A 21,098-nucleotide genomic window follows, 5' to 3' on the forward strand; every position below is an offset into this window, starting at 1 on the left:
GAGGACCTCCTCGAGCTTGGGGAAGACGGACTCGAACTCGGCGAGGGTGGTTTTCTTGGCCATCTTGACGGTTTCTGGAATGGTGCGGAGCTATGGATCGGGACGAGGCTTGTTGAGGCGTTTTCGTGGTCAGCTTTCCAACGGTCGCGCGAGGTATCAGAGGATGGGTTGGGTTAAGAAGTGCAAGGCCGAAGCAGACTTTCTGTCTTCCCGATAGGCAAAATAAAAAAGGGGGCCCTGGTGCCTGGTGGGACGTGGAGGACTTACAATGGGTGACCGGGGCGTAAGCAAAAGTGAGGGTGAGCGGGTGAAGTAGGCAGGGGGAGATTTTGTTTGCGCGGGGCGGTTGATCGCAAATTAATGCGCCGGGCGTGTAAATTGTTGTACCTACATGTGGTAAAAGTGCGGGCAATCAAGTGAATTGGTACCAACGGCTCAGCTTGCACCACCACCACCAATGCGACCCCTCATCCGATCTTCATTTTGTTCAATTCAGGCAGGCGGTGGAGGGGCACTTTGGACCGGTGTGCGGTGAGGCAGTCGCTGCGGCTGGCAAAGTTGCAGTGGGAATGGAAAGCGACGGTTCCCGGGCGTGGTGGGGCTGGCACTCGGGATGACAGGCGCCCAGGGCGTCCTGATCAGGTCCCTTGCTCAGTGGCTGTTGCTCCCTGGAAGTGGAGGGGCAGAGGCGGTCAGTGTCACTAAGCTAAACTGAAGGTCGTCGCGCCCAGCAAGCGCGTTGTGGATGTTGACTTCCATCGCCAAGTGGATAACGCCTTTTCTGCCGTTAAGCCTTACTACGTCAGGTCAAAGAAACACAACCCGTACATTTCGACAGCTCCAGCGTCCTGCAACCCCCTTCGACGGCAAGAAACTCTCCGGTTCCTCCTCGTATGCGCGGCCGAGACTGTGTCTAGAAACGTAAGCGCAACATCGGATAACGGGACCAATTGGGGCATCTTTGGCCGCGTTTTTTGAGGCCTTCACCCTTGCCCATCGCGCGCGACACTGCTGTACACACACACACGAACGAAACAGCGACCCCCCGCCGAGGATGCCCAGAGATGTCGCTCAACGAGAATGACCTGTCGCAGCTCCGCGCTTCGCTCCAAGATGCCGTTGTGAAGTGCTCCGAGCGGTGTCTCTATTCGTCTGCGAAATGGCAAGCTCTCTCCCTGCTGCCGTCCGAGGCGACCCCTGCAAGAGCTTGTAGCTAACGTTGCTCCTGTTCCCAGGGCGGCAGAGCTCCTCAATTCCATACCCGAGACCTCGACCGATGCCGACGTCGCCGATGCCGATGGGCAATATGTCCCGACCGTCTTCACGCCCAACGCCGACCCGGAGGAGGCTCTGCTTGAGGCCAGGGAGATTAACAAATACCTGCTGGCCAAGGCGCTGTTCGACTCGAGAGAGTTTGACCGCTGCGCCGCGGTATTCCTTCCGGATGCTGTGCTTTCGGGCATGATGAACGCCAAGGCTGAGGGGACACCGAAGGGAAAGGGAAAGACAAGAGAAGACAAGGCGTTCAGCAGCACCGAGGTCCCGAGGTTGAGCCAGAAGAGCTTGTTCCTTGCCCTGTACGCAAAGGTCATGTCCGGGGAGAAACGCAAGGACGAAGACTCCGAAATGGTGATGGGACCGCAGGATCTGGGCAACGTGGTCAACAAGCAGCTGAATGCTGTCAGCCGGTTTCTCAGCAATTGGTTCGACGAGAGGACGACGGATGACGGAGAGGTGCTTGGCAGCCAGGGCTGGCTGGAATACCTGTGAGTGTGAGCGCGTTGATGGTTCGGACGAGTACTGACTGGAGTAGGTATGGAATGGTGCTTGCGAAGGAGAAGAACGAGGATAAGGCCATGGACTTCTTCATTCGCAGTGTCCATCTGTATCCCATGAATTGGGGCTGCTGGCTCGAAATGACCTCCCTGATTTCACGGCTCGACGACGTAGGTCCCGGATGTGCACTTGAACTTGAACTTTCATGCTAACTGGTGCTAGTTGAGTCGTATATCAGCTCATCTTCCTCAAAACATCGTCTCCTTTATTTTTCATCTCCACACATCCCTCGAGCTATACCAGCAAAGTCCTGAGCTCGCAAACTCTCTGGATCAGTTGCTGAACATCTTCCCGACCTCGTCATTCCTACTCACATGCAATGCCCTCCTTTCATATCACGCCAAAGATCTTGTGGCAGCCGAGCAACACTTCAGTCGACTGTTGTCACTACACCCTCACAGGCTGGATTCGCTGGATCACTATTCCAATATCCTCTACGTCATGAACATGAGACCGAAGCTTGCGTTCCTTGCACATTTGTGTTCCAGCATCGACAAGTTCCGCCCAGAGTCCTGTGTAGTAGTGGGCAACTACTACTCACTGCTTTCAATGCACGAGAAAGCAGTACAGTACTTCCGTCGAGCCCTTACACTTGACCGGACTTGCCTGTCTGCATGGACGCTCATGGGCCATGAGTATGTGGAGCTGAAGAACACCCATGCAGCGATCGAATCATACCGACGCGCAGTCGATGTCAACCGCCGGGACTACCGAGCTTGGTACGGCCTCGGGCAGACATACGAGATGCTCGAGATGCACACCTATAGTCTGTGGTACTACAAAAAGGCGGCTGGACTCAGGCCCTGGGACGGCAAGATGTGGATGGCGGTCGGCTCTTGTCTACAAAAGATGGGACGCGACCAGGACGGCATCAAGGCTCTGAAGAGAGCCCTGCTCGCGGATGCCTACTACGATGTTGGAAGCAGCTTCGGCAGTGGAGGAGACTTACTCAGCGGCCGGGGTGCCACGGGACAACTGGACCCAGAGGTGCTGTACCAGATTGCGATGATGTATGACCAGCTAGGCGAGCTCGAGGAGGCTAAAGCGTACATGGAGCTGTGTCTCGCGCAAGAGGGTGGTGAGGTCGCTGCAGAGAACAATCTGGGTGATTCGATTGCTATTCACAACGACTCTCCCGGCGCTTCTGACGACGAAGGCAACGGAGAAGGCCGCGGAGACGGCGGACATGAGGGAACGGGCGTCACTGCCTCGACGAGCAGGGCGCGGATGTGGCTGGCAAAGCATGCCATGGCAAGCCATGACTTCATGACGGCCAATCGGCTTGCCACGGAGCTCACCCAGGACGGGTACGAGGTTGAGGAGGCGAAGGGCTTGGTCAGGGAAGCAAAGGCGAGGCTACGTAACGCGGGAGTAGGTCTTAGCCCATGACCTTGTCATTGAACATGGCGAAAAGAACCACACGGGTTGCGAGGCCTCTGTCGCACTTAGTCCCGAGGAGATGTCTGCAGTTTAGACGATGTCACGGCCAGACAATGAGGCGTCTGAGAGAAGAGAGAGTATAGAGCTCTCGTGTATGTTTAATGCTCGAGTACAATGCAACTGAGATACCACGTTCTCGAGGCTTCCTTCTCTCCTGGCTTCATTGCGCCTAATGTGCCACCCATGATCGTCGCAGTGGGCCTCATGCAACACCGCAGAATCCCTGGAACCGGCGTTTTCCCACTGTTCCCGTCTTGCGATGAGATGAACGTGACCATCCTCGACTTTCAAAGGCGTGGAAATGCAACGTTTCCGCCGCCCACAGCAAAAGTCAAGCAGGTAGTGGAAAACTTCTTCACGCAGAAGTAGACGGATAAACCAAAAGGCTCCAAGTGAACGTTGGCGGAGGATTGGCGAGGAGAAACGATCAAGTGACGCAGATACGAGATTCTGCAGGCCCTTTTCTCCCGCTCTCTGGCGATGAGTGAGCGAGCGCTTCTCCCAGGAAGACTCAATCCCTGCCGGGCGAATTGAGTGCGGTGCGGTTTAAGGTCCCGCGAACCACGTGCTTGGCTCGTGGCAGGGTTTGGAGGACGCCAACACCGTTTTTGGAGACTGGACTACCGTTCTTTGGAATGGGCGGGGGAAGCGCACTTGGGGGATTCCAACACCTAACACAAGGCTAGGTCTTAGAACGGGTAGTCTATCTACCTACCTTGGTTTGCAGTGCTGGGAGAAGTCCACGGTAAGGTAAGAGGGGACCTTGAGTGTATCGAAGATGGTGTGTTTGTGAGGCGGGGGTGGGAGTGGTTTGTTGGCAGAATACGAGGTGCATCAGGCATCGTCACCGCATCTCTTCTCTTTAGGCTGAGATGGTCGCGGTTAGTTCCTCGACTTTATGTGAAGGTCGGCGGCACAGCAAAGCTTTTTTTCCCCCTTGCACCGTTCAGGCTGAGAGGGAGGGGGGAGGGCGAGGGATATATGCGTGTCAGCTGCGAGAGAAGAGAAATATTGATTCTTGGCGAGGGGGGCCGGGTGAGTTTTAGATAAGGTCGCATAAGCGGGTGTGGATGATCTGTTTGCTTGATCAGACGCCACCGCCAAACGAAGCAATTCCTTTCCTTTTTGGGGAGTTTTCTGGTGAAGGAGCGTGATCGCGAGTCTTGTTGCCCGCTATTATTGTATGTGTATGTGTGTGTGTACTAAGTAAGGACTGTCCTGTCCCGTATGGCGAAACTCCGCACTCCGCTTGACTCCAGATGAATCAAACCCGTTCCAACGATGATTCCTGCAAAACAAAAGACTAGCTGTATCCCGCGAAATCAAAATGCCATATGGTATCATGTAGTGTTGTAAATCCCGGTAGTTTCCCCTCCCCAAGCTTTTTTCTGCCGGCCCATGAAGGAAAGTGTAGAATGGAATAAGAAAAGTCTCAACTAGGACTGACGGCCTTTGTGTGTCAAGACGTGGTTTCCCCCGATGATGGGGAATCGGGAATTAAGTAAGAGAACATTAGATGAGCAGAGCAAAGAGACCCGCGAGAGCGACCGCGCCGAGGCCGGCGCCGAGATGCTCCGCTCCGCTGCCGGGAACGGTGACAGGGCGCGTAGTCGTGGGGCCTACGGGGGTGTTTGTTGGCGGGGAGTCTGGCTTCGTGGTGGTGAGCTGGGGCGGCGCGACGGGGGTTACGCCGGCGATGGTCGTCACCGCGGGAGGGGTGACGACGATGACGGTCGTGGAGGTGGTGCCGTTGTGGTGAGGGGGCTTGGGGGAGTGGGTGTGAGGAGGCTGAGGGGTGTGGGTGAGGATGGTGGTGTTGTGGTAGGTTGGGTGAGGGGGCTTGGGGGTCTTTGTGCTGGTTACGATGGTCGTTTGGTCGGGCGGGCATGAGGTTGTGGTCGTGTTTGCATGAGGAGGGGGAGGAGGGAGAGTCTTTGTCGTCGTGTAAGGGGGTGGTTGGTGAGTTGTGATGGTGCAGGGGCAGTCTAGAGGGTGTCAGTCGAGGTTGTAAGAGGAGAGATGGGAGCGACGTACTGGTGATCGTAAGAGTTGTTGCGGTCGTTGCGGTGTAAGTCACATTATGGTGGACAAACGTTGTGGGAGACTATCCGCTGTTAGTTGAATCATATCATCGTGAGTGAGACGAATGAGACTCACAGGGCAGTACGTCTCGTAGGCCGTAGTGACGATCGTGGTGTAGGAAGTGTGGACGTCAGTCCCCCAGGCATTGGCGACGGCGAAGAGCCCAGCGGCGGGCGCGAGTATCTGCATAGACTTCATGTTGACGAAGCGAGTGGCTGTTGAACGAGAGTGAGTTGCCAAAGGCACGCTTAAGCAAAAGCTGCTGGTTGGTAGTTGCTCGGTGATGCTGGTTGTGATTTGGAGACAAGAACCAGCCAAGCCGGGGAGCTCACTCGCCTTATGTATCACAACGGACGCCGGCGAGAATCATCGCGAAGGCTGGTTTAGCTCGTCTGCCCTTGCAGACTGAAGCTTACAGATCCCCCGGTCGTTTGCCTCGCCCCAGATCTTAGGTCGGGCGCACCGGTCCTGACCCCTCCATGCCGAATTCGTGATCTCCTACCCCAGGAGGCCGCGATAACGATACGGAGCGTGGTGATGACTGTACGCACCTTGCAGGCGGTATGCAGTCGTGCCAGATGGAGACAAGATGCGGGAGGATGTGACTCTGCGGTTGACGGCCAGATACGAGACGGCCTTCGTTCTGACAGGTGCTGACGGTTCTGGTGTTTTCCATTTTGGAGTTGACGCCATTCTGGAGGCTCCTTTCGATTGGACCGGCAACTTTATCGATTTCGTTTTGGGCAAGTGACAGAACGGTGGCAGGGGTTAGATGGCGTCGCTCGTGTTGAGGCCATAACGTTGCCATGGCCCGGAGGCATTTTAGCAAAAGACCACGAGAACCCGACAGTTGTCAGGACCGACAGAAAATAGAACAATTCGTCGCGGATTTCCGCAGGGCGATGGATAATTGTATCGGTATTACTCAACGACGCTCGTGTCCGTGAAGCGACAAGTCTCCGGCGTCGAGTCACTTGACTGGACGCTGGCAAAGAAACCAAGGCCGTCGCTTAAGGAATGCTTTTGGGCCAAGAATACCGCCAGATTGGGCAAAGGGCGAAGGTAAGACTTCGTGTTCGGCGCTTTTTGACCCATGAGCCTCGGGCAGTGCGGGGTGACCAACATGTTACGCCACTGCGCTGCTTATGGATGAGAATAAAAGCAGGCTGTCAGCAGCCAGTGTTGAAATAAGCAGCGTTGCTGTAAGGGACATCGTCGACGAAGTTCGAGCATTTGCAAATCGCCGTTCAAGACACTTGACTTGATTGTTCCGTACTTTCGGAACGTGTTTCCAGGTCACAACATGTCTTAAGCTCGCGCGAAAAGACCAACAACGTTTCGGGACGGAGACTTCTCTGCACCTTGCGAAGGGATAATGAAGGAAGTGGAAAGTACGGCTCGTGGGAGAAGCAGACCAGGCTCCCAAAGAGCTTGAGCAAATGCACCTCATCCCCAATACATGCTCAAGCGATGTATAGCAATCAATATATCCAAGAAGTGATATTGAGAAGATCTCTGCTGACACTGCAGCACAACTGCAGCTTAGCATGTGACATCTCGCCCCAATGAGGATCGATAGGCTTATCTTTGTGCCTTGCGTGACTCTGACAACTTCAATCGACCACCGCAGTCGAGCAGTTCCCCGAGGTCGGCGAGCCGTTATTTGCCATTTCTGGGCAATGTGATCAAATCAGCCCACGACCGGTACCCGGACGAACGTTCCGACCGATGGCGGTTTCTCTAGCGAGGCCGCTCAGCAGTCAGCCCGGAGCGGGAAAGGCGCTCTCGTCTTCCATCCCAGCGGCTCCAAGGTCTGTAAGTGCCCACCGGCACGAGGTTCAGCCCCAGATATGTCAATGCCTCGATCGATCAGCCGTCAGGCCAGGGAAAACCCCGCCGGAACATAATGATGGATATGCGGGGGCTTTTCTGCTCAGCTCTGGAGTTAATGCTCAAGGTTCTTGGATCTTGGTTCTCTGAGAGTTGATCAATATGTCGTCAATGCTCCATGCCCCTCGCGAAGCATCCGAATCGATCGACAGGCGACGGAGAGCCTCCGGACTGACCTCGGGCGAAAAGCTTTTACTGCGCAGGTTGCGATGACGGTGGCGTTGGTGCCATGGTGGGCAACCGGCAAAAATGGCCAAGGTCGTGACAGGTTTTCACATGGTTCTCGTCTTGCCATCATCTCAAGCTCAACTTGTTAGGCGGAACACTGGTTTCCGTGGTGGGAATATGTCGTCTGCGAAGAGGAGGCACATTTTGGAGATGACGGTGAATGGCGGGGTGCCAATGGATATGATGAGGTCAGGAGCTGTCACGAACCTCCGCAACCGTTCGCAGAGTGCCAGTTTTCAACCTTCTGTGACGCTGGTGACGGTTCTGGGGCCAACTCAAAAGCCAGTTTGGCAAGGCCATGTTGCGGCGTTCCACTGCTGAATGCAACGGCGGTCCGGTGGAGCAGGAAGAGCGGTTCTGTTGAGAAGGTGTGAGGGAATTCCACTTCCTCCAGCCAACACTTCAGCCAGTGACAACAGCTGCTGATGAATCAATGACAAGCGAGCAAGTGCAGCCGCAAGAGGCAAGAGGCGAGAAGTCGTGGAAGAGGACGAAAAACTGGGACGCAGTGGAAGCGCAAGAAGTGTTCCCCGGCTTGAACCCCCTGCGAGCTTGTGATGTTGACGGAGAAGAGGACCTGGAGGCCCGCAGAGGCCCGCACCCCGTTCTCGAACGGACAGTCTTTCCGTTTGGAGCAGTCTTCGCGCCGGAGGGTAGACGCACCGTCCGTGGCCGTTTGGTTCCTGGTTTTTTCTTTCTTTTTGCTGGGCGACGGTTTGGGCCTGTGCTTGTGCCTGCGCAAGTCATGCACAACGGCCTTGTTCCGTCCGGAAAGTGAGTGATGATCAGTGGGTACCCGGCTGTGGTCTCGACCGTCCCCGTCCCAATGATCATCGACGGGCCGTCAAGGAACACATGCGCATGCAACCACTTGCGACTGCCAACTGTGTGTGCCCGTCCCTGACGTACGGGTGCAGGTAGCAGTGACAGTGTACCTGAGGACGGGCAGAAAAACTTGATTGAATACCATCCCAGGAGGAAAGCACATGTTTGATACAATGCAGCCTGGGATTTCTGCTCGTCTGACTCTAACCGACCGAGCTGACGGGCTGGGTGGCTGGTGATTGACAGGACATCTCTCACTCTAAAAAATACCTTAGATTTGAGCTTGTAGATTCGAACCACGAACCTTGCAACTTCGCAAGGTTGCGAAGCCCATTATGTTGTTCCGGTGAGGCGCAAGACTGGTCCATTCTTTTTGCGATTCGGCTTAGGATGTTGAGAACTCTGAGAGGCCTCTGGACATATTGATTATTCATTTGTATTCGCCCCAACTTAGCACATGGGGTGCACTCGGCGCGACTGAGGCGTCTGACTGCAAGGTCAGCGACGGGCTGACGGTGGCTCGGCCGTCCGCTCAATATGCAGCCTTCGGTCGAGATACCTACTAAGTCAGGAAGTACATGGGATGACTCAGGCAAAAAGAAAGAAAGAAAAATCCTTTCCAAAAATCCCTCGAAAACTCAGCGAGGCATCCACACCTGAGGTTCCAGGCCGTCGAAATATGCAGGCACAGACACAGCTTGGGCGGCCGGCACTGGCACACCGTAAATCGGGTCTGCATGCAAGCACAAAACTTGTTCCTGGCAGGGCAGACGTTGGGCAGTGCCCGGGGAACTCCGCCCAGTACACTTAACACCGGCGCTGCTGGAAAATGTTACAGCGTCTGGTGGACTGAGGTAAGGTCGTCTATCACGGCGGTAAGCTTGCCTTGTGCCTGTACCTCCTGGCTACAGTGTTCACCGCACCACGCACTCGGAATATGATCGACAGGCACAAGCCCACTCGTCCCCTTCCCACCATCCTGTTCCCTCGTGTCTTGTTCCCAGAAACACAACCTTGGAGCTGCCCTCCAAAAGTTTGGCCAGTGTCTGGACAAGTGGTAAAGTACCGCGGTCCCAGGGCCGTGAGCTGGGAACCATCCTCCCCGATTCGCCCACCGAGGTCAGCGACCCAGTTCTTCCAGTTTTTTTTCGCTGAAGTTTCTTTCCCCCTTCCCCTCTTTCTCCTCCGCAAGTACCTTTTTGCCAAGTGCCCCTTCCTTTCGTCGGTGACGAGTCGTCGAGGACGGGATGGAGTCTGCCAGGGAACCGAGAGGCATTTTCCGGGCTTCGTGGCATCGTCTGAGTCGCAGGAGGATTCGAACCGAGATGGATGTCCCTTCGCTGCCAGGTCACTCGGTTTGTTGGCGACATTACGGATACGCTGTCGTCCTTTCTTTTTTGCCTTCCCCGGCCACACGAGACCAGGTCTCTTTTTCTCTCTGTGCGTGTTCCCCTTTATCTGAGTCGACAGCAAGTCAGGCTGTCGTCCAATGTTCAGAAGCCAGCCTCAGCAAACCTAACGAAGCGGCGCCATTTTGGCTGGCTCTCGTCTGCCGTCTGTCGTCTGTTGTTTGTTTTCCCGTCCAATGTGTATCGCAGTAGTTGGCCGCGGCGGCTTCCAAGCAAAGCACTGTCGCCCGCATTTTCGTCACATTGATCGGCCAACTGGACCTGCGCAAGAAACCAGATGAACCAGCGCGACGGGAACTTGGGCCCTGTTTTCCACTGCCTTACTGCCTTGGCCTTCACCCAAGTGGCATAGGCCGCAGCACGCCAGCACGGCACTCCCGCGCCCTCCCTTCCCATCTTCCGTGCCGGCTGCACTGTCCGGCCTTCCTCAGCGGTTCAGGGGGTGTCTTCTCGGTAGTGGCCGGCACATCTTTCCCATATCGTCGTGGCAGCCCGGCGCCTCGGCCAGGGGCAGCAGCCCTGGCCCTCTTTTCCAAGGACGGACTCAGGGAACTGGAACTGCAGCCATGCATGGGTCTTTCTATGGGGCACTCGTCGGCTACGAATCATGAGCCGCGGTGCCGCGGCGCAAATTTGCGTGCTGGGCTGCCTCGAATCGCGCCTTTTTTCTGAGTACCTCGACAGAAGACGACGCAGGCTCTTCTCCTCCTCTTTCGGGCCTGTCAGGGCACGCCACGCGGAGTTGGCTGTTAGTGTCAGGTACCAGGCACAATCACCCGCCGGTTGACCAATGACGCTGCAATACAGGCGTTCGAAGGCAGATGCGTCCTGCAGCTAAGAAAAAACCAAAACCGCCCCAAGGGCTGACGTCCATGATCCTGCCGAGTACTGCGTACTATGGTAGTGCCAACACGCACCTGCAGAGCCCTGAAGATACATGCAGAGTCATCCGTGGGTTACTCGAAATACATTCACAACAATCGCTATGGTGGTCTGTCTGTCCACCACACCAGGGCTGGAGTACCGACTCCCTCCACCATCCGCAAGAGTGCCGTACCCGCACCCGCACTGCCCAGTCCGAGCCCGTCCCTTGACGCCAGGTAACCGTCCTCTCCTGGCGGCGCCCCCATCCCCATCCCATTTGCGCGAACGAAGCCGTGCTCTAGCCCCCGAAGAGGGCGGCCTTGGCGCTAGAAACGAAAAGGAACTCCCAGACACAGCCTGAAAACGCCCCCAAGAATAGGTGCAGACTGCGGAGTCCTCGAAATAACCTGACGAAATGCGGAATGGGAGGGGACAGAGGGCCATCATTGGATTTGTTTCTCATGTCGTCTGTCCCGTCGATTCCCCCTGTTCCAGCTCCAAACGATGGAGGAGAGCCATTCGTCTGGAGCACCAAGGCCAGCCTGAACGCCGGACGTCTTGGACGGTTACTCCCTATGCTACGACAACATGCCCAGTGGTGTAGGGCCCGGAAGGATGGCAAACCCAACAGGTCCAGACCCAGAGCTCTGAGCTTGGTGAGGCCATTAATTCCACGGGCACGTCCAATCATGGTTGGCAAGTTACAACGGCCGTGTACAAGATACAAAGTTATAAGCTCTACCGCCATATTGACCAATATCCAAGCCCACTCTCCGATGGGGGCATGTTCCATGCATCTCTGGGAAACACCCTCGGGCTGACGTCTCCACCAGACGTGGTCGACGTTTCCTTGACGCCTCCAAGCTCCAGCAAAGCTCCCCACCACACGTCTTTCATGAGCGAGCATGTCCCTAATCCCTCGTGCTCCTTCATTCGGACGTGATGTATAAGTATTCCCTCATCCCCCTGGTGCCTCTCCTTCCTGTCCCCGGTTTTGAATCTCCATCCCACATCACTATCCTTCGATTTGGCACTTTCGTCTCTTCAGACAGCCTCGTTCAATTCACTTACAGCTTTTCACTCCTTTGAAAGCTTAAACAAACCAAGTTTCTTGTAACGGCTAGGTCCCGTTCAGAACAACTCGAGTCTCACTCAACCACACACCACCCAACCCAGGGCAACTCTTCATTCCAAGGTCTATAGCCAGCGGCTCAGATACCTTTGTGACCACCAAACAACTGCCTTTGAATCTGTACAACTGTTGTAGACAACGTTTACAGTTCACTCTCAAAAACCAAAACCTTCCAAGCCCAATCCTCGGCACTTATACACACATTAACAAACACCAAAACACATCCTTCAAGATGCAGTTCTCCAGCCTTCTCGCCCTCCTCGGCTCTGCCGTCGCCGTCGCCGCCAACACCGTCACCTTCAAGTCCCTCGACGACACCGACCGCACCATCTACTTCATCGCCAACTCCGGCCTCGCCGCCATCGACTCGGTCAAGGTCCCCGCCAAGGGCTCCACCACCGTCGACTTCCCCCAGGCCTGGATCGGCAACTGGTACTCCGTCTCGGACGGCTCCGAGAACACCACCGGCATGCTCGGCGAGGTCGCCTTCAACGGCTGGAACGACCTGACCTACTTCGACGTCTCCGCCATCGTCAACGCCAACGACATGGACGGCGTCAAGCTCATGTACCCGGCCTCCGCCCAGACCCCCACCTCCGGCTGCGACAACTTCCTGTGCAACAACGCCTACTACCTCCCCGACGACATCCAGACCAAGACCACCTCCGAGACCGACCTCATCTGCACCCTCGGCAAGAACGGTCTTACCTCCATCGCCTCCCGCGACGTCCACGCTGAGGTCGAGGAGGCCCCCGCCGTCAAGCGTGACTTCGTCCTTGGCAAGTGGTAAATTGTTGAAGCCTTTCGACTTTGACACCCTTATCATTTCCTGCGGACACTTTTCTCACGCGCTGAGCGCCACGACTTCATGACCACTTCACACGGGATGAGCCAACGAACCCTCAAAAAGTTCAGCGATTCATCTTGTTTTTCATTCCCTTTTACACCATCAAATATCAAAACGGATACCCCAACAGTCTCAAACGGCGAACGGCTTCTTCGCCAGGGGAGAGGAGAAAACTTTCTGGGATATAGAGCAACTTTTTGTGTTTACACCTTATTTCAACACCGGCGGAGGCGTTTCGACTGTCGAGGGGAAAACCGGAGCAATTGGAGCAATTCAGGCGTTTCGCTTTCCCTCTCCCCCTCTCACCGTCAAGGAGAAGACTTTTCTGTCAAGCCTTGGTCTTCTCTTTTTCTCTTTTTTGAGCGTTTCGACTTTATTCTACGGGATAAAGATGAGATCTCAAAAACTTCTTATCGCTCCTTTGCGCACCACCATTTAGGGAAACTTCTTCTGTTCATACAGACTTTTCGTGTACCTACTAGGGAAAGCCTTTGCACCAAAGGAGGAAAAAACAATATCAAAAATCAAAAGCGTTCAAAACATCATACTGTCCACTGTGTCCATTGATTCTGAAGTGACTTCAATGTTTTTCTCTTCATCCCAGTTTCTGTTGATGTTTATTGTTATTAACCCCTGGCGAGGAGGTGTTCATCTCATCTCGTGTGTTTCTGTTATGAGTTTAAAATGAAGGACGGGAGGCCCGCGCTCACCTCCGACCTCAGTTGCCGGGGGACGTTACGGTCTGTGCCATGGCTGTGCCGGCACCAAAAAAGTCTACGTTTCTCAAATAGGAAACTACCAACTATCCTGGCTAATCTAGCTCCCGCCAGCGCGCACGTTTCTGAGCCGTTACTCCCTTTTCAACGAGAAGGGGAAAGAAAAATAAACCAAGCAAGAAGGCAAAGATCACCATTGCAACCGCCCCTTCAATCTGTGTAGGAATACCACACCCGACTCTCCGTCGTGGTATCCGTAGTCTGTCAACCCCGGCCCCGTCCATTGGGACGAAACTCGGAAACACGACCACAAGCATAAGCAGAGGCAGCAAACTCCCGCTGACCACAGACCAACACATACATTAATCACAGGCCAGCTTGCAGCAGCAGAAAGAAGAAAAAGCAAGGGGGGAAAAAGTAAAAAAGGCAGGGGTTCCCACAGACGTTTCAACGGCCGGGATAAAGCAACGACAAAGACAACGCCTCTGCAGCCCTCGAAAAGCAAGAAACGTCGCACCGCCTCCACTCCTCAGTGGGGGAGGGAGAAGGGCAATACTCTTCGTAGATTGTCGTAGATTGGGAAGAAAAAGACGACGTTGCCGTTGACCCGTGCCGCTGGGAAGTAAAGACCACGCGTCGCAGGGGTATCCGAGTCGGACGTCGGGCCTCCCCCCCTCTGATTGGCCACAAGGCGGAACCCCGGGGGGTGGTGCGCTTTTTGATAAGGCCACGGGCAACGTCAGCAGCCAACGACGACGACAGCCACTTGAACTGCTATCGTCATCCTCTCGCCTTCTCCCTTGGCGGGGGAAAGAAAATGAAGGGTATCTCCTGCTTGATTACCCGTGTCGTATGCTGCGGGGAGCTGAAAACCACCAAAAGGGAAAGACAAGCCGATCGCTCCCCCATCAGCTGCCCGATTGACGATTACTACCAAAGGACCCGGCAGGCTGGATCCGACGAGGGAGTGGCAGGTCTGAAACGACGCAGGATGCGGGCTTCCCTTGACTGACGGGCAAACGTATGCGACTACCCGTGGGGAAACGCCCAGCTGCAGTCGTCGTGACTTCTTTTCATTGAGCACATGTCCCTCTCTCCGTGTGGTGGCACATCGGAAAGAGTTGCAAGGAAGGGGGTAACGCAGCTAAAGGCGGGCCGCGTACGGTACGTTGTAGATCTCCCCAGTGGAATGTGTGGTACAGCATTACCTGTAGCAAAAGAAGTACAGCTTTTCTTCCTTGTGAAATTGACGCCGTTACATGCTAGTCCGCTCCTTCCACGATTGAAATCCTGCCCCCCTCCCCTCCCCCCCTGCCTCGTCATCCTACAGCTAACATCACGACGACGGTTTTGGCTCCTCCTCTGCCCCTGAAGGCGATTCCGTCTTCCCGTCCTCTGCGCTTTGCCGGCTGCCCGGCTCAGCTGTTGATGTGGTGGTTGACACCGTTGTTTCCGATCCACCGTCTGCCTGCTTCTCCGAGGGAGGCGACGGGGCCGTCTTGATTTCTTTGGAGTTGATGATGCCCTTGAGGTAGTCACCAGCATCGCGGAAGCCGTCAAGCTTGCCGAGCTTTGCGATGAAGAAGTCCACGTCTCGGAGCATGCTGCGCGTACGTTAGTAAGTGGAGACATTCGTTTAGCGACAAAAGCGTACCTATTACGACCAGTGTCCGTCTTAGGGTCTGATGCTTGCAAGACCCTTCCGAACTGGTCTTTGTAGCTTGCAAAGACGGGACCCATGATCATCTGCACCGAGTTCTCGGGCAGGTGCTTGTTCAACACTCTGTGCAGGGTCGTGGTCTCCTTGGCTAGCGTCTCCATGTAAGGGTGTGTCGATTGGCTTGTGTCGTTGTCCCAGTCGACGGCCTTCATGGCCTTGGAGTGCGCCGCCGCTCGACCGCTCATAATCTCCACGAGCTTGTCGTAGATGCTGTTCTGGTGCTCTTGGAACAGGCGGCGAACCTTGTCGAACTCGCCCATCAAGCTGGATACGCCTGCACCTGAGCCAGCATGCCTCCGGACGAATTCCCGGATATGGGGAATCAGCGTGACGATGAATGATAGAGCTTGTGATGCCAACGCCAAATGTTTGGTTGTGATGTTCTTCAATCCCGCAGATCGAGTAGCACCCGCGCCAAGAATTAGTTGCGTACAGCGAGAGTTGAACAGCTGTAAGTAAGTAATAAGAGAGGTTGCAATGTCTGTGGCCATGGACGGGATGCTTCCAATGAGATGCAGGAAGTGCGAGATACCCTCGAGGCAGAGAATCGCAGCATTCGGTAGCAAGAACGCCTCCCCTTCGATCTCTGCCGTTCGCGCCTTTTCTTTGCTCGTACCGTTTGTTTCGAGTGCTGTATCAACTCCATTCGATGCTTCTTCGTCGGGCTGATCTTCCCATATCTTGGTGCCTTCGGTCCATGCCGCAGCATCCTTAGTGCTGCTCTCGAGGATTTGGTCAAGTAGTATTTTGGATTTTTCATCAAAGTCCTTCGCACTCCATTGATCCGACTCCATGCCCTGAGCAAGCTTCTGCTTCTCAGATTCTCCGTGTTGCTGAACGAATTCTTTGATGTGGCTATTGACAAGGGTCTTCAGTGATGTGCCACTTCGTCCCGAAATCGCTTCACACTCATTGGAAAAGTAAAGGTTCAGCGTGAAGTATCGCAGGAACCAACCCAGTGTCAGATGCGTGCTTTGTTCTGACCGGACCTTCAGAACTTTCAAGACCTTGTCCTGGGCCATGTCGACTGCTTGCCCAACCAAATTGGGTACGTCCATTGCTTTGTGTATTTCCTCTTGCACTTCAAAGCTGCCTGGAGCGACGTCCATCCTGGGGAACTCTCGGTCAAATGGCGTTGGGCTTGCAAGAGGCGACCGGATCGGCGGGGATTTGAGCCCTGCCGCAGTGGCCTCCTCAGTCAGACAGCTTGCGATATCGAGCAGCACCTTGACTTGAGTGGTCAAGCGACGCAGGATTTCTGTGACGCCAATATACATAGTTTTGAGCAACTCCTCCGCATCTTTTGGATCCAGTGCTCGGAGATTTCTTGCCAATATGGACGACTTTTCCTGGTTCGTCCGCTGCCTACCGCCACTCATTGTAGACGCGGACATCATGGATTCGTTATCATCGTCATTGGAGCTTGGCATAGGCCTGCGGATAATATTCCGCACCTCGCGCAAAACAGCTTCCCTGTAAGCGCTTATAGCAGTTGCAATATGCTGGGCTCGGTGAAGGCCAAGAATATTTGGCATCACCGCCTTGCGCAGCTCTTGCGTTGAGCCAAGGTAGGCAGGAAATGAGGCTGCTTCTCGCAGAGCACCGCCCCTGGCCCGCACTGACGAGCTGCTCCATCGCAGTAGAACGTCCCGGTAACTGACAGATTCGACGTGGTGGCGCAGATCAGCAAGCAGCAAGCTCTGGAACTTGGATTCGTAAGCTCGCCCAATGCGGAAGCGCAATTGATGCAAGTCCTCATTAACGCTTTGTAAAGCCGTTGCGCCCCTTAGATCTCTGAGCCGTGACGCAGGTAATATCGGCGCCTCGGCTTCTGGAGATTCATCGTGCTCGCCCGCGATGAGTAGCTCCAGAGTGTCAATGTTGCTCAGAGCTTTGTCGATTTCACCGGCATCGACTAACGCCTCGCATGCAGCAACTCCTTCTACGACATGTCGTAACTGCAGTACGGCATCGTTCAGGGCTTGAACGTTCTCTCGCCGGCGGCGCTTCTGGACTATGTTGAGGCCCTTCGTGGCGATTTCCTCGTCGAGGGCTTCAAGCTCCTTTCGAAGTGTCTTGATCCTGTCCACGGACTCTGCCGCCTCCGAGTGAAGTTCGCGCAACGAGCCCAGAGCAGTAAAGAAGGTGGTCGACGCCGTTGATATACTGTTGATCAGATGAACTTCGATGGTGTCCATGTACCAGGACAATTTCTCTTGAAGAATCGCATTTGTTGCCAGCGCTTTTCTGGGTGCCACAATACTTCCATTGCTCCCAGCATCGGTGTTTCCTGGTGCTGGAGGAACAACCTCCGAACGTTCGCTCACAACATCGAATGTCCTGGGATTCTCGAGATGAAAGTCGTCGTCAAAGTAGACATTGGGAATCGTTGACAATGGAGGCGGTCCTTGGCCACCTTTCCGACCTAGTCCCGAGCTGCTACGGCGTAACGGACCGGGACCTTCGAGAGAAGATATCGATGTGATGGAGGCGATGGAAGACTTTCGCCTAGCTGGTTGGCGACCGGCTGGCTTCAAGTGACTCTCGTCCAGCTCTCCATAATCGTCGTGTTTACTCGATCTTCGGCCTGCCGATCCCGGACGTTCATCTTCTTGTTCTTTGACGCGGCGAAGCTGTTCGTAGAGTGCGCCAACTTGCGACAGGTATGGCTTGAACTCAGACGGGTCGACATGAGGGATGTTTGTGAGAGTTACAGGAGGAATATCGCGGGAAGTGGGAGGTTTATGGGCACTCGAAGCGGGCGCAGAGGTGTGAGGTTGTAGGCCGGTTCGAACGATGGGTGGTTGCAGGAGTGTCGAGATGGCTGGTTCGCTGTCAGCACAAGACAAGGCACTTCGACTGTAACAGTTCTGTACCATTTTGCCCGGATTCCAACACCGCATTCGCCCAGCTGCTGGACGATGTATCGAGAGATCCACCTATAGAGTGTATCGAGCTCGCCGTCGAGCCGCGTCGGCCGGTGTGGTGCGGGTAGCCATGTCCTGGTCTGGTTGCTGTTAGCGCAAACGTGGCCGGGAATGAAGCGAGGAAGGTAGCTTACTTATGAAATGGGAATTCGGTTCGCGAAGCCGGCGGAGAGGATGGTTGCGATATTGTGTCCATCGACTTACGGGCAGCCGAAGAGGAATACATGATGTAAGGTAATGGCCCCAGGTGTGATGTGGGCTGGTGGGAGCTGCTTCTGGACCTCGACGATTCGCTGAGTCGCAGGAGAGCCGATAACCGTATTAGCTGACAGCCACGTAGCCAGACTACCGGGGTATCATCGCTGGCAAGATCGCATCGGCTTCAAAATTTCGGGAAAACTGGCTCGCAACAAGAAACACAGGTCAAGCGCGACAAGGAAAGAACGAAAGATGCAGTTGGTCTTTGCGCAGCTCGAAGCTTAGCCACGTTCGCAGTTCATCGCCAAGGGGCTTGCGTCCCAGATGGGCGCCGTGATGCTCGCAGATCTCACGTGCAGATAAGATAAGCCGTCCCAGTTCCCCAGCCGCATGCGGGTACGTACTCGTCAGATCCGCGCTAGCAAAGTAACCACTTTACGCGAAAGCGCGTCGAAAGAAAGGGGCGCGTTCAGTTCCCCTGCGCAACCTGCCCCTCCTTAGCATCCACATTTTCAGTCCAAATCTGTGATCCTCAACACCGCTCTCTAACAACTGCTGCCCGCCAACCTTGGATCGCAATCGCAACGATGGACAGCCGATCGATCTACTCAACTCACGTCTTCGAGCCGAGTGATGGCCGAAGTGAGGACAACCGTACGCAGATTCAGACTCAGCTGGAGAACTTCATTCTGCAATTCAGACATGACAACGACTACACCTACAGGTTGGTTGCGACACCTCCAACACTCGCTCAGTCGCGCAATTGCTGACCTCTCCTCAACAGAAACCAACTGAAGGAAAACGCCCTTCTGAAGAAGTACTACTGCGATGTCGACATTAACGACCTGATCAACTACAGCGAGGAGTTGGCGCATAGGCTTGTGACGGAACCGGCTGAGATTATCCCACTGGTAAGATTCAGTCTCGACATGCCCCCCAATCTTATCTGACGTTCTGCGACCAGTTCGAAGCCGCTCTCAAGAAATGCACGCACCGAATCGTCTTCCCCCAACAAGCCAAGGTCGACCTTCCCGAACACCAGCTGCTCCTCCACTCCAACGCCGAAGATGTCTCGATTCGCAACCTGGACTCGATGACGATATCGCGACTCGTTAGGGTGCCAGGCATCGTGATTGGTGCTTCTGTCATGTCATCAAAGGCGACAGAAATCGCGATCCAATGTCGCAACTGCGCCCATGCGTCAACAATCCCTGTGCTGGGCGGCTTCACGGGTGTCACACTCCCCAGGCAGTGCGGCAGGTCGAGAATTCCCAACGACCCTACCCCCAAATGTCCTCTCGACCCGTACTTTGTGCTTCACGAGAAGTCGCGATTTGTCGACCAACAGATTATCAAACTCCAGGAGGCCCCTGACCAGGTTCCTGTTGGTGAACTTCCTAGACACGTTCTCATCTCCGCAGACCGCTACTTGACCAACCGTGTGGTCCCCGGCTCAAGGTGTACAGTGATGGGAATCTTCTCCATCTATCAAAACAAAGCCACCAAGAACTCGGCTACCGGCGGTGCTGTCGCCATTCGCACTCCTTATCTGAGAGCCGTAGGCATCCAGACAGATATCGACCAGACGGCAAGAGGCCAGGCCCTCTTCTCTGATGAGGAAGAGCAAGAATTCTTGGAGATGAGCAGAAGGCCCGATCTTTACAACATCATGGCCGACTGCATAGCGCCATCTATTTACGGAAACCGCGACATCAAGAAGGCCATTCTTTGTCTGTTGCTTGGTGGGTCCAAGAAGATCTTGCCAGACGGCATGAAGCTTCGTGGAGACATCAACGTCCTACTTCTTGGTGATCCTGGTACGGCAAAGTCGCAACTGCTTAAGTTTGTAGAGAAGTGCGCACCGATTTCCATCTACACTTCCGGCAAGGGTTCTTCAGCTGCCGGTCTGACAGCATCCGTCCAGCGCGACGCATCCACCCGCGAATTCTATCTCGAGGGAGGTGCTATGGTTCTTGCTGATGGTGGTGTGGTTTGTATCGATGAGTTTGACAAGATGCGTGACGAGGATCGAGTGGCTATTCACGAAGCCATGGAACAACAAACAATCTCTATTGCGAAGGCCGGTATCACTACTATTCTCAACGCCAGAACATCAGTGTTGGCGGCAGCCAACCCCATTTTCGGTCGTTACGACGACATGAAGACTCCTGGTGAGAACATTGACTTTCAGACCACGATTTTGTCTCGTTTCGACATGATCTTCATCGTCAAGGATGAGCACACACGCGAGAAGGACGAGAGGATAGCGAAGCACGTTATGGGCATCCATATGGGTGGCCGTGGTGCGGAAGAGCAAGTTGAGTCGGAGATCCCAGTGGACAAGATGAAGAGATATATCAGCTACTGCAAATCGTAAGTTGTCCAGCAAACATAAACGGCCAAGATGGCATGCTAATGATATTATCAGGAGAATGGCTCCTCGCCTCAGCCCAGAGGCCGCTGAGAAGCTGTCGTCCCATTTCGTCTCCATCAGAAGGCAGGTCCACGCCGCGGAGATGGAGGCAAACACGAGATCTTCTATCCCGATTACTGTTCGTCAACTTGAGGCCATTGTCCGTATTACCGAGTCTTTGGCCAAATTGACGCTATCTCCTATTGCTACCGAGGAGCATGTGGACGAGGCAATCAGACTTTTCCTCTGCTCCACCATGGACGCTGTCAACCAGGGCAGCAACCAAGGAAGCAAGGAGCTCAACGATGAGGTCAACAGACTGGAGGCTGAGCTCAAGCGACGCCTGGCAGTTGGCTGGAGCACCAACTTGTCTACCTTGAAGCGCGAGATGGTTGAGCAAAAGGGCTACACTGAGCAAGCACTCAACAGGACACTGATGATTATGCAAAGGAGGGATACGATTGCCTTCCGCCAAGGAGGCGCTCAAGTCTACAGAAATTCGTTGTAATAATTGCTAGAGGATTTTTGTTTGTTGGACGGTATTGATGAACATGGCAAGATGCCTCATGAA

At 54.7% G+C, this 21,098-nt stretch overlaps 5 protein-coding genes across 5 annotated transcripts; 3 read left to right on the forward strand and 2 right to left on the reverse strand.

Annotated features, from left to right (window-relative positions):
- Positions 1-1,064: 1,064 nt before the first annotated feature.
- cut23 (Anaphase-promoting complex subunit 8) lies at positions 1,065-3,225 on the forward strand (the record flags this gene model as incomplete). The annotated part of the gene is made up of 4 exons (XM_066151145.1): positions 1,065-1,126; positions 1,236-1,766; positions 1,814-1,946; positions 1,999-3,225. The coding sequence occupies 4 exons, from the start codon at positions 1,065-1,067 to the stop codon at positions 3,223-3,225; spliced, it is 1,953 nt and encodes a 650-aa protein (XP_066009409.1).
- Positions 3,226-4,788: 1,563 nt separating this feature from the next.
- Positions 4,789-5,556, reverse strand: ccg-6-0 (Clock-controlled protein 6; the record flags this gene model as incomplete). Its single annotated transcript, XM_032033867.1, has 3 exons — positions 4,789-5,261; positions 5,311-5,380; positions 5,434-5,556. 3 exons carry the CDS (start codon positions 5,554-5,556, stop codon positions 4,789-4,791), a joined length of 666 nt encoding a protein of 221 aa, XP_031887114.1.
- A 6,382-nt stretch (positions 5,557-11,938) lies between these two features.
- On the forward strand, positions 11,939-12,496 carry CGGC5_v003578 (uncharacterized protein; the record flags this gene model as incomplete). The annotated part of the gene is made up of 1 exon (XM_032033865.1): positions 11,939-12,496. One exon carries the CDS (start codon positions 11,939-11,941, stop codon positions 12,494-12,496), a length of 558 nt encoding a protein of 185 aa, XP_031887112.1.
- A 2,109-nt stretch (positions 12,497-14,605) lies between these two features.
- On the reverse strand, positions 14,606-18,142 carry CGGC5_v003579 (Vacuolar protein sorting-associated protein 54; the record flags this gene model as incomplete). Its single annotated transcript, XM_032033864.1, has 4 exons — positions 14,606-14,873; positions 14,924-17,813; positions 17,866-17,996; positions 18,051-18,142. 4 exons carry the CDS (start codon positions 18,140-18,142, stop codon positions 14,606-14,608), a joined length of 3,381 nt encoding a protein of 1,126 aa, XP_031887111.1.
- A 559-nt stretch (positions 18,143-18,701) lies between these two features.
- Positions 18,702-21,035, forward strand: mcm5 (DNA replication licensing factor mcm5; the record flags this gene model as incomplete). Its single annotated transcript, XM_032033863.1, has 4 exons — positions 18,702-18,838; positions 18,899-19,025; positions 19,079-20,487; positions 20,543-21,035. 4 exons carry the CDS (start codon positions 18,702-18,704, stop codon positions 21,033-21,035), a joined length of 2,166 nt encoding a protein of 721 aa, XP_031887118.1.
- Between the last annotated feature and the right edge of the window lie 63 nt (positions 21,036-21,098).

Source organism: Colletotrichum fructicola (genome assembly GCF_000319635.2).
Source record: "Colletotrichum fructicola Nara gc5 chromosome Unknown KSG_Nara_v1_contig02, whole genome shotgun sequence".
NCBI lineage: Eukaryota > Fungi > Ascomycota > Sordariomycetes > Glomerellales > Glomerellaceae > Colletotrichum > Colletotrichum fructicola.